Source organism: Coregonus lavaretus, assembly GCF_964263955.1.
Source record: "Coregonus lavaretus genome assembly, chromosome: 15".
NCBI classification, from domain to species: Eukaryota; Metazoa; Chordata; class Actinopteri; order Salmoniformes; family Salmonidae; genus Coregonus; species Coregonus lavaretus.
This window is the reverse complement of record NC_140002.1, coordinates 9,888,569-9,901,752: the sequence shown is the minus strand read 5'-3', so window position 1 is coordinate 9,901,752 and position 13,184 is coordinate 9,888,569. Positions and strand designations below refer to the sequence as shown.

General features: G+C 43.4%; 1 protein-coding gene across 3 annotated transcripts; it reads left to right on the top strand.

The window, feature by feature from the left end:
• The first annotated feature begins 833 nt into the window (after nt 1-833).
• Nucleotides 834-12,912, top strand: dcps (decapping enzyme, scavenger). Of its 3 annotated transcripts, XR_014614290.1 has the most exons (8): nt 843-1,059; nt 1,526-1,676; nt 5,797-5,942; nt 6,684-6,797; nt 6,992-7,102; nt 10,250-10,554; nt 10,891-11,206; nt 12,745-12,912. XR_014614290.1 is itself a non-coding variant. In XM_084178004.1 (7 exons), the coding sequence occupies exons 1-6, from the start codon at nt 856-858 to the stop codon at nt 10,514-10,516; spliced, it is 993 nt and encodes a 330-aa protein (XP_084034130.1). In that variant the 5' UTR covers nt 834-855; the 3' UTR covers nt 10,517-10,554; nt 10,891-12,912. The 3 variants fall into 3 exon arrangements, 2 of the variants coding, with proteins under 2 accessions (XP_084034130.1, XP_084034129.1); XM_084178004.1 differs by having other exon boundaries at nt 834-1,059; nt 10,891-12,912; XM_084178003.1 differs by lacking the exons at nt 10,891-11,206; nt 12,745-12,912 and adding an exon at nt 10,682-10,715.
• The last annotated feature ends 272 nt before the right edge of the window (nt 12,913-13,184 follow it).

The following is a 13,184-nucleotide window of genomic DNA, read 5'->3' as shown; positions in this document are numbered from 1 at the left end:
TAACTTGCTTGACCATGCTGCAGGTGATATACCTGTTTGTTACATGCAATATTTGCTTTGTGGACTACACCGGACAGATGTTACTCTCCGGTTTTGTGATGAAACAAATGTATGTGTGGTTGAATTTATTCCGCTACTGTGTGACTGTTGTCATGGCCTTATTGTATATCATGGTGGCTATGAACGAATGGGTTATAGAGCAAACAACGTAATTATCACAACATAGGTTGCAATATTGCTTTTTTACTGGCTTGGCTCGGCTTCCTCAGTGATTTTACCCACGCAACGCTACTGGATCGAAGTAGAAAGTGTCAGGCTTGTCCAGCATGTCTCCTATGCAGAGGCATTGGAAATAGTTTGACCAAATGAAGATGAGGAAGACGTGGCAGTGGAAGCCCCGCAGTGTGCTGAGAATGTTGTTCAGCAGTTGAGAGATCCTGATATAGGCCTAATGATCGTGAAGAAAGTGGGTTTTGTTGCATTCAATGCCCAGGTGATAAATGCCCAGCAGAAATTGGAAATCATTGTGAATGTGGCTAAAATGTTTTTGGATCTACATGACTTCACAGCTGAAACATTGCAAGGAATATTGTCCAAATAAGTTCCCCCCTCTCAGGCCCCAGAGCCTGTGTAGGGATCTGAGTAGACATGAATAAGACGGATAATATTATTTATATAATAATAATATATATTATTTTGGGCTGTTTGTTTTTGGAGAATATGAGTTTGTTTTTTCACCCTTCCTCTATTTCTTATGTTAAAGTTTCACAGTTTTCACCTCACCCAGTAGGAGGCGGCAATAAGGATTTAGTCTGCCGTAAAACCCCACCGAAGAAGAAGTACCCTAGAATAAAAATGGCGGAAACTGGTAAACGTGAAGTTGATTTTGCGGACAGAAATGAAACTGATGCTGCAAAGGCCAAACGATTAAAGAATGAAGCGAATAGTGACGAGGAAAATCGCGATCAATCAGCATCTGCAAATCCTTTGTTCGGATTTAAAACAACAACGGTTCTGCGGGACTCTGCACGGGAGAAAAATATGTTCATACACGGAAAGGTGGCTAACGTTACAGTATCTAGGTATCTAGCTAGTTAGTCAATGTTGGCTAGTAGCTAGCTAAACTAAAACCAAAGAGCTTATTGATGTTTATAGGTGGTAACGTTATATAGCTGTATCTTATATAGGTTGGAAAACTGTGGTTGCACCACACTTGCAGCCACTTAAACTGCAACTGTTAGTAGCTTGGTAGAAGTTCGCGTCGCATAATTCGTCTCACTTGCCTGTTGTTAATGTGAGCAGTCGGCACGTGTACGAATCAGTTTAGCGATAGCCGGCCGCGAGGTGTCGTTTGAGTAAAAGTGTTTCTATTTGTATCATGCATGTCCTGTCCAAGTATATGACAATACATGTAGTTAAATGCTTAAAACCTTGTTAACGTTAGATTGTCTAGCTAGCTAGTTAACAAGGTGGACAGTCATTGAATCTCAAACAACAATGTATTATTTCCCTAATTCCTTATCAGTTGAACGACCAGGAGGCTGTCATCATTCTGGAGAAGACCCCTATCAGGGAGGACACCCTGTTGGAGATTTTCAATGGCTCCAGACTGAAGTTGGACATGAGGAATGATATCTACAGCACATATCAACTCCAACCCCCTGCTCATTTGAATGGTATGCCCCAGGATACATAGGCTAGAACTGCCCCAAAATGACATGAACATTTATGATGTGAAAATGCGTGACTCCCTTGACAGAGAACACACTAGGAACTACTAGTGCCACCTAGTAGCTAACATGCCTAAATCAGACTAGCACACTGTTCCCCAATTTCAATTTCCCTTACACAACTTCACACTGATATTTGCTGTGAAGTGTTTTGACTGGGTAAAAATAGGGCATAATGATATGACACACACACTTAGGCCCGGTTTCCCAGACACAGATTAAGCCAAGTCCTGGACTAAAAGGCATGCTCAGTGGAGAATCTTCATTGAATAACTTTTTATTCCAGGACTAGGCATAATCTGTGTCCCAGAAACCAACCCTTAAAGTGGTACTGACAGCGTTTTAACTACTTTGCAGATATCAAACAAATACTCATATCAGTAAAAATGATCAAATTTCCAGTTTATGCTTCAAAACTAACTAGAAGTTTTAGAAATAGGTTCTATTGGACTCTACATTCCATGATTTACAATAAGGCATTGTTGGCAGAAAAGATGGCAGCAGTTCAATGCATGAATAATTATATTTCTTGGTAGTCCCAATTTTTTTTATTGCTGTCAGGTTGTAAATCGCAGCTGGCCTGTTACATTGTTTGCTGCCTCCACTCATTCGGGATACACTGTTTGTTTTAATGACTAATATTTTGAACAAAAACAGACAACTGTAATTAAGGCTGGGAATGTCAATACAATCAAACTAGCAAGGGCAATGATCACGTCAGTCATAACGTGGCTAATAGGCTAGCGCAAGTGTCACACAAGGCCCGCGGGCAGACTAGGACATTCATGCTAGTATAATTGAGTCAACAGTTGAGTCATATACTTTATAAAATTACAGCCTGATGCGCTCACATCGGTGAATTCAACTTCAATTGCGCTGCTTTCGTGTGTCCAGTTTACAGCGCGCAGCGGAGGGAAAGTGTACAGACAACTGCCACAGTCCTAGCTAGGCTACTAACATTTTGCAGTCTGGCTTTGGTTTTTAAAGCTTGACTATGAATAACCAAAAAATAAAACCTGCAACAAAACACCATGCAAAGGAGAAACATGTAGGCCTATTTAAAAAAAAAAAAAAAAAAGTACTATTACAGCAACATTTGAGCAGTAGATTAGGCCGGCTACACAACTACAATACATTTTGAGTGCACCATACAGCAATGCTGCATTCAACCACACCGGTGATCCATGCAGTGCAAAAAAATGAACAATATGGTTTAACTTTAAATGTTATCATAGGTACACTTCAACTGTGAGACAGAATCTAAAACAAAAATCCAGAAAATCACATTGTATGATTTTTAAGTAATTAATTTGCATTTTATTGCATGACATAAGTATTTGATACATCAGAAAAGCAGAACTTAATATGATACAGAAACCTTTGCTTGCAATTACAGAGATCATACGTTTCCTGTAGGTCTTGACCAGGTTTGCACACGCTGCAGCAGGGATTTTGGCCCACTCCTCCATACACACCTTTTCCAGATCCTTCAGGTTTCGGGGCTGTCTCTGGGCAATACGGACTTTCAGCTCCCTCCAAAGATTTTCTATTGGGTTCAGGTCTGGAGACTGGCTAGGCCACTCCAGGACCTTGAGATGCTTCTTACGGAGCCACTCCTTAGTTGCCCTGGCTGTGTGTTTCGGGTCGTTGTCATGCTGGAAGACCCAGCCACGACCCATTTTCAATGCTCTTACTGAGGGAAGGAGGTTGTTGGCCAAGATCTCGCGATACATGGCCCCATCCATCCTCCCCTCAATACGGTGCAGTCGTCCTGTCCCCTTTGCAGAAAAGCATCCCCAAAGAATGATGTTTCCACCTCCATGCTTCACGGTTGGGATGGTGTTCTTGGGGTTGTACTCATCCTTCTTCTTCCTCCAAACACGGCGAGTGGACCAAAAAGCTCTATTTTTGTCTCATCAGACCACATGACCTTCTCCCATTCCTCCTCTGGATCATCCAGATGGTCATTGGCAAACTTCAGACGGGCCTGGACATGCGCTGGCTTGAGCAGGGGGACCTTGCGTGCGCTGTAGGATTTTAATCCATGACGGCGTAGTGTGTTACTAATGGTTTTCTTTGAGACTGTGGTCCCAGCTCTTTTCAGGTCATTGACCAGGTCCTGCCGTGTAGTTCTGGGCTGATCCCTCACCTTCCTCATGATCATTGATGCCCCACGAGGTGAGATCTTGCATGGAGCCCCAGACCGAGGATGATTGACCATCATCTTGAACTTCTTCCATTTTCTAATAATTGCGCCAACAGTTGTTGCCTTCTCACCAAGCTGCTTGCCTATTGTCCTGTAGCCCATCCCAGCCTTGTGCAGGTCTACAATTTTATCCCTGATGTCCTTACACAGCTCTCTGGTCTTGGCCATTGTGGAGAGGTTGGAGTCTGTTTGATTGAGTGTGTGGACAGGTGTCTTTTATACAGGTAACGAGTTCAAACAGGTGCAGTTAATACAGGTAATGAGTGGAGAACAGGAGGGCTTCTTAAAGAAAAACGAACAGGTCTATGAGAGCCGGAATTCTTACTGGTTGGTAGGTGATCAAATACTTATGTCATGCAATAAAATGCAAATTAATTACTTAAAAATCATACAATGTGATTTTCTGGATTTTTGTTTTAGATTCAGTCTCACAGTTGAAGTGTTCCTATGATACAAATTACAGACCATTACATGCTTTGTAAGTAGGAAAACCTGCAAAATCGGCAGTGTATCAAATACTTGTTCTCCCCACTGTAGGTGTTTATTTTGTCCAGGTTGGAAATGGTAGTGTAGAGTGCAATTTGAGATTGCGTCATCTGTGGATCTGTTGGGGCGGTATGTGAATTGGAGTGGGTATAGGGTTTCCGGGATGATGGTGTTGATGTGAGCCATGACCAGCCTTTCAAAGCACTTCATGGCGACGGACGTGAGTGCTACAGGTCGGTAGTCATTTAGGCAGGTTACCTTCGCTTTCTTGGGTACAGGGACTATGGTGGTCTGCTTGGAACATGTAGATATTACAGACTCGGTCAGGGAGAGGTGAAAAATATCTGTGAAGACACTTGCCAGTTGGTCCGTACAAGTCCTGGTAATCCGTCTGGCCCCGCGGCCTTGGGAATGTTGACCTGTTTAAAGGTCTTGCTCACATCGGCTACGGAGAGCGTGATCAAAGTCGTCCGGAACAGCTGGTGCTCTGATGCATGCTTCAGTGTTACTTGCCTTGAAGCGAGCAAAAAAGGCATTTAGCTCATCTGGTAGGCTCACGTCACTGGGCAGCTCGAGGCTGGGTTTCCCTTTTGTATCAGCAAAAAATATTTTGCCTATTTAATGTAACCCTTGCTGTTAATAGATCGCAAAGCGGCATACAACTGACCTAAACGTTTTGAAATGATAAGTTCACTTTTGTATCCATAGCCTTAAAACGCATCTCAAGTGCACTGTTTATCTCACATCTGAAGGCTGTGGGGTATTTAGGACGTCTACTGCGAATCTCTAATATATCTTAATGATTATTATCACACTTCCTTGGTCGCATGCGATGCTTACATGTTTCACGTAAAGAGAGCACGGGTTGAGGGAATATGCAACGTTTTTCCTAAACAAATTAGGGATTTCGGTAACACAACTTTTCAATAAGAAACTAAATGGCTAAAATTGTTGCAGCTTCAACATGGACAGCACAATAAACACTTGCTGTGGTGCCTTTTCGCTGCAGTAGAGGGCAGTGCGAGAAAACGTGTGCCAGTCACACTCGCTGTCATTTTTAAAAAAAGTGTGACCATCGTGCTCTTTCTTGAATCATTTGTCTTTCATTATTTAATCAAACAGCTTAAAGCATCCTACAAGCTCAGTGCATATGTAGTTGGTTTTACTCAACCAATCGATTGGTCGAAAGAACAGGACCACTCTCGGTTGACCAAGATTTGTTTTAGTCGGGGACAGCTGTATATTCAATACATTTCACCAAATCAAGTAATTCTGCAATGGGAAGTGGCATCATTATCACTTCATAATCCAATTCAAATCTCTGACTGAAATCTGATGTGGTGTTGATCCTTGTCTTGTTCCTTGGTTCCAAAGAGATCAAGACCACAGTGGTGTGTCCGGCCACAGAGAAGCATGTGAAGAAATACCTGCGCCAGGAGACCTACTTGGTGCAGGAGTCTGGGGAGGACTACCGCTCTATCACCCTACCTTACATTCAGAGTCAGAGCTTCAGTGTACAGGTAGCATTTCATTGCTTTCAAGGTGTAATTATTAGTCCCACATTATACCACTACACACACAGTCTCCCACTCCACATCCGGAGACATTGATTGTCAACTCAGTAAATGCACAGTTTTTACAGGGGATCATCCTCAATCTGGGATTACAATACCATCCATATAGAAGAGCCAGATTGGGCAATGCTCCACGGATGCTGGAGAAGTCATTTAGTGCAGGCTTTCTTCCTCTGATCTTAAAGGGTTAAAGTGATACCACGGACAGGGGCGTACTTAGTGATTTGGAGGCCCCAGTCAGAGGCCAGTCTGGGGCCCCACCCATGTTTATTTAACACAATCATGGCTACTGAACAAAGAGGTGTTTGGAGCCGGCTCTTTTAGGTGAACAAAGCGGAATCAAAAGGCTAACTGAAAATACTTGAAATGGCCTTCACTAGTAAAGGTATTTGCATCACCACATAGAACACGAGTTGGCAATTTTCAACGGATGGCAGGTATTGGAAACAGTACACAGAACAGTAACAGTACATCGGCAAATGTGCCCTTCTGCTGCTTGACAGGCAGAGCCCACAAAGGATGGGGAAATTAACCTAAACTTGTCATACTTGTCAGGTATAGTTTACTTTTATATCACTCAAATATCTAATTAATGGTGGCCAATATTGAGAGATCCTGATTTGTAAACCTGCACTTCTATGATTTATGTGAAGAAGATGTTATTGTCGCTGTGTTTTTTCCCTCCAGTGGGTGTACAACATCTTGGAGAAGAAAGCGGAGGCAGAGCGCATCGTTTATGAGGACCCAGACCAGGACGTCGGCTTTGTCCTGCTCCCAGATTTCAAGTGGGACCAAAAGCAGGTGACATACCTTGTACAGTATGTATGATCCTGTCCATGTAATCTTATTCATTGTGATCTAAAATGCTTCAACTTTGAGACAATTTATACATATGGTCACAGTGGACAATGGAGATGCCATTCACAATGAGGAAGGATCTAAGCCTCCTATTGAGCACATGATTTATGGTTACTTTCACCCCCCCCTTCTCCTAGTTGGATGACTTGCATTTGATTGCCATCGTTCATCGAAGGGACATCAAAAGTTTGCGGGACCTGACAGCGCTGCATCTGCCATTGCTGACCAACATCCGCAAGAAGGGAGAGGTGAGAATGATCCTATAATCATACATATTTTCTTATTTAAATTTGCTTGTTGAGCGTATTGCGATTGTTAGAGGGATGGGACTTACTTTGCCTAGGAATACTGACTGTTTATTTAGCAACCTTCTTGTCATCAAACCATTTCCTTTCCTATCAAATACATTCCGGGGTGAAGTTTCCCCTAGGTACAGATTCCCCTAGGCACTGAATGAGTTGTACAAGGCCATTAATCAACAGGAAAACGCTCATCCAGATGCAGCGCTCCTAGTAGCCGGGGACTTTAATGCAGGGAAACTTAAATCCGTTCTACCTAATTTCTACCAGCATGTTAAATGTGCAACCAGAGGGGAAAAAACTCTAGACCACCTTTACTCCACACACAGAGACGCATACAAAGCTCTCCCTCGCCCTCCATTTGGCAAATCTGACCATAACTCTATCCTCCTGATTCCTGCTTATAAGCAAAAACTGAAGCAGGAAGCACCAGTGATTCGGTTAATAAAAAAGTGGTCAGATGACGCAGATGCTAAGCTACAGGACTGTTTTGCTAGCACAGACTGGAACATGTTCCGGGATTCTTCAGACAGCATTGAGGAGTACACCACATCAGTCACTGGCTTCATCAATAAGTGCATCGATGATGTCGTCCCCACAGTGACCGTACGTACATACCCCAACCAGAAGCCATGGATTACAGGAAACATCCGCACTGAGCTAAAGGGTAGAGCTGCCGCTTTCAAGGAACGGGACTCTAACCCGGACGCTTATAAGAAATCCCGCTATGACCTCCGACGAACCATCAAACAGGCAAAGAGTCAATACAGGTCTAAGATTGAATCATACTACACTGGCTCTGACGCTCGTCGGATGTGGCAGGGCTTGAAAACTATTACAGACTACAAAGGGAAGCACAGCCGCGAGCTGCCCAGTGACACAAGCCTACCAGACGAGCTAAACCACTTCTATGCTCGCTTCGAGGCAAGCAACACTGAAGCATGCATGAGAGCACCAGCTGTTCCGGACGACTATGTGATCACGCTCTCCGTAGCCGATGTGAGTAAGACTTTTAAGCAGGTCAACATTCACAAGGCCGCAGGGCCAGACGGATTACCAGGACGTGTACTCCGAGCATGTGCTGACCAACTGGCAAGTGTCTTCACTGACATTTTCAACATGTCCCTGACTGAGTCTGTAATACCAACATGTTTCAAGCAGACCACCATAGTCCCCGTGCCCAAGAACTCTAAGATAACCTGCCTAAATGACTACCGACCCGTAGCACTGACGTCTGTAGCCATGAAGTGCTTTGAAAGACTGGTCATGGCTCACATCAACAGCATAATCCCAGAAACCCTAGACCCACTCCAATTTGCATACCGCCCCAACAGATCCACAGATGATGCAATCTCTATCGCACTCCACACTGCCCTTTCCCACCTGGACAAGAGGAACACCTACGTGAGAATGCTATTCATTGACTACAGCTCAGCATTCAACACCATAGTGCCCTCTAAGCTCATCACTAAGCTAAGGATCCTGGGACTAAACACCTCCCTCTGCAACTGGATCCTGGACTTCCTGACGGGCCGCCCCCAGGTGGTAAGGGTAGGTAACAACACATCTGCCACACTGATCCTCAACACGGGGGCCCCTCAGGGGTGCGTGCTCAGTCCCCTCCTGTACTCTCTGTTCACCCATGACTGCATGGCCAGGCACGACTCCAACACCATCATTAAGTTTGCCGACGACACAACAGTGGTAGGCCTGATCACCGACAACGATGAGACAGCCTATAGGGAGGAGGTCAGAGATCTGGCCGTGTGGTGCCAGGACAACAACCTCTCCCTCAACGTGACCAAGACAAAGGAGATGATTGTGGACTACAGGAAAAAAAAGAGGACTGAGCACGCCCCCATTCTCATCGACGGGGCTGTAGTGGAACAGGTTGAGAGCTTCAAGTTCCTTGGTGTCCACATCACCAACGAACTATCATGGTCCAAACACACCAAGACAGTCGTGAAGAGGGCACGACAAAGCCTATTCCCCCTCAGGAGACTAAAAAGATTTGGCATGGGTCCTCAGATCCTCAAAAAATTCTACAGCTGCACCATCGAGAGCATCCTGACTGGTTGCATCACCGCCTGGTATGGCAACTGCTTGGCCTCTGACCGCAAGGCACTACAGAGGGTAGTGCGTACGGCCCAGTACATCACTGGGGCAAAGCTCCCTGCCATCCAGGACCTCTATACCAGGCGGTGTCAGAGGAAGGCCCTCAAAATTGTCAAAGACTCCAGCCACCCTAGTCATAGACTGTTCTCTCTGCTACCGCACGGCAAGCGGTACCGGAGTGCCAAGTCTAGGTCCAAAAGACTTCTCAACAGCTTCTACCCCCAAGCCATAAGACTCCTGAACAGCTAATCATGGCTACCCGGACTATTTGCACTGCCCCCCCACCCCATCCTTTTTACGCTGCTGCTACTCTGTTAAGTATTTATGCATAGTCACTTTAACTCTACCCACATGTACATATTACCTCAACTACCTCAACTAGCCGGTGCCCCCGCACATTGACTATGCAACGGTACCCCCCTGTATATATAGCCTCCCTACTGTCACTTTATTTTACTGTATATATGGCCTCCCTACTGTCACTTTATTTTACTTCTGCTCTTTTTTTCTCAACACTTTTTTTGTTGTTGTTTTATTCTTACTTTTTTTGTTTAAAATAAATGCACTGTTGGTTAAGGGCTGTAAGTAAGCATTTCACTGTAATGTCTGCACCTGTTGTATTCGGCGCATGTGACCAATAAAATTTGATTTGATTTGATTCATGATCAGCTTCCCCTCTCCCAATCCTAACCTTAACCATTAGTGGGGCAAAACTCACCCAAGATCAGTGTCTAGGACAGGGGAACTCAACTCTTACCCTACGTGGTCTGGAGCCTGCTGGTTTTATGTTCTACCTGATAATTAATTGCACACACCTGGTGTCCCCGGTCTAAATCAGTCCTTTATTAGAGGGGAACAATGAAAAACTGTAGTTGAACTGGCTTCGAGGTCCAGAGTTGAGTTTGAGGGGTCTAGGGGCAACTTCACGTTACTCTGTCAAATAGTTGTGCTTGTTTTTCATGGTGCTTTCCCCTATCACAGGAGAGCATTCTGAAGCGGTACGGTGTGGCAGTCAGTAAGCTGAGGGTGTACCTCCACTACCAGCCTTCCTACTACCACTTCCACATCCACTTCACCGCCCTGAGCTACGAGGCCCCGGGCTGCGGGGTGGAGCATGCCCACCTGCTTTCGGACGTCATCCAGAACCTCCAGGCGGACTCCCAGTACTACCACAGTCGCTCCCTCTCCTTCCCCCTGCGGGCTGACCAAGGCCTGCTCAGCAAGTTCAAGGATGCCGGCAAGCTGTAGTGTCTAGATGTCCAAACACAACATGTTGCACTACTACGGTAGGACCTCAGAGGGATGAACACATTGGGAATGGTGGTTGTTTGGAACTCTGGCCTTTTCTCAATTGTATTTTCTAAAATCCTGTGTCCTCTCTCCTCCGTCCTCTCTCGCCTCCTTTTGAAAAAGGTCAAAAGTAATCATGGAGAGGCAGCGAGGAGAGGTAATGTGGACAAATATGCTTGTATGAAATTACTCTACTTCTCCACTCGCGTGTCGCATGAATGACATTTACAGGGGTGGATCCCAAGATAAATGTTTAAAGTAATAAAAACAAATTAAGTTGTGCAAGGTAAGTAGCATATTGTTTTTCAACGTGTGCATGCTTTTCTCCTCAGAAAAAACTAAAGCTGGTTCAAAGAAGGTGTGGCAGATTTCAAAACTCTTCCACAAAGGACTCTCATGACTATCCTCGATGAAAGGTGGCTATCGAGGAGGGGAGGGCACTCTTTCATTCACCTATTAACAAATTGACATCTCCTCGACCACTTATCGGGTTCCTGGTCACTGAGGAGAGAGGGTGGAGGACTGACTTTTTCCCAAATGACAAAAGGCCACAGATGTCCCTTCACTTTGAAATTCACTCACAAACCACAAATCAGTTTGAGAAAATATTGATGCATATTTTGTTTTCTAATAATTTAGCCAGATACTGTACATACAGTGCCTTCAGAAAGTATTAATATCCCTTGACTTATTCCACATTTTGTTGTTACAGCCTGAATTAAAAATGGCAAAAATAAAACACACAATAGCCCATAATGACGAAGTGAAAACATGTTTTTTGAAATGTTTGCTAATTTATTGAAAATGAAATATAGATATCTCATTTATGTATTCACACCGCTGAGTCAATAAATGTTAGAATCACCTTTGGCAGCGATTACAGCTGCAAGTCTTTCTAAGAGCTTTGCACACCTGGATCGTACAATATTTGCCCGTTATTCTTTTCAGAATTCTTCAAGCTCTGTCAAGTTGGTTGTTGATCATTGCTTGACAACCATTTTCAAGTCTTGCCATAGATTTTCAAGCAGATTTAAGTCAAAACTAACTGCCACTCAAACATTCACTGTCTTCTTAGTAAGCAACTGCAGTGTAGATTTGGCCTTGTGTTTTAGGTTATTGTCCTGCTGAAAGGTGAATTCATCTCCCAGTGTCTGGTGGAAAGCAGACTGAACCAGGTTTTCCTCTAGGATTTTGCCCTTGCTTAGCTCCATAACGTTTATTATTATCCTGAAAAACTCCCCAGTCCTTAACTACTACAAGCATACCCATAACATGATGCAGCCACCAATATGCTTGAACATATGGAGTGGTACTCAGTAATGTTTTGGGGGCAAATCCAATACAACACTTTATATTCTGGACAAAAAGTTTATTGCGTTGCCACATTTTTTGCAGTATTACTTTAGTGAGTTGTTGCAAACAGGATGTATGTTTTTGGAATATTTTCAATCTGAACAGGCTTCCTTCTTTTCACTCTGTCAATTAGGTTAGTATTGTGGAGTAACTACAATGTTGTTGATCCATCCTCTGTTTTCTCTTATCACAGCCATTAAACTCTGTTTTAAAGTCACCATTGGCCTCATCGTGAAATCCCAGAGCGGTTTCCTTCCTCTCCGGCAACTGAGTTAGGAAGGACGCCTGTAATTTTAGTGACTGGGTGTATTGATACACCATCCATAGTGTAATTAATAACTTCACCATGCTCAAAGAGATTCAATGTCTGTGTACTTTTTACCCATCTACCAATAGGTTCCCTTCTTTGCGAGGCATTGGAAAACCTCCCTGGTCTTTGTGGTTAAATCTGTGTTTGAAATTCACTGCTCGACTGAGGGACCTGACAGATAATTGTATGTGTGGGGTACAGAGATGTAGTCATTCAAACATCCATTTTAAACACTATTGCACAGAGTCCATGAAACCTATTATGTGACTTAAGCAATTCTTTACTCCTGAATTTATTAAGGCTTCCCATAACAAAGGTGTTGAATACTTATTGACTCAAGACATTTCAGCTTTTCATTTTTAATTAATTTGTAAACATTTCTAAAAACATAATTCCACTTTGACATTATGTGGTATTGTGTGTAGGCCAGTGACCAAAAACATCTACATTTAATCAGTTTTAAATTCAGTCTGTAACACAACACAATGTTGAAAAAGTCGAGGGGTGTGAATACTTTCTGAAGGCACTGTATCTGTTTCGCTGTAGCCTATAGATGATTTTGTTTTTAATACATGTCCTGAGGATTCTACTGTAGTTGTACTGTATTGCCTTGGTGGATTCAGAATTTGCAGTTGCTTGTTTTTTTTACTTAAATAGTTGTTGTACAGAAATAAAGAATTGTACAACCGTTTTTGTTTGCTAGTTGTGACTTATCTGAAGATGCTTGATGTATTTGGACAAGTGTTAGGTGCAGTGGTGGAAAAAGAACTGAATTGTCATACTTGAGTAAAAGTAAAGATACCTTAATAGAAAATGACTCAAGTGAGTAACCAAGTAAAATACTACTTGAGTAAAAGTCTAAAAGTATCTGGTTTTTAATGTACTTAAGTACAGTGGTGCAAAAAGTATGCAATTGTCACATATAAATAGTAAAGTACAGATACACCAAAAAACTACTTTAGT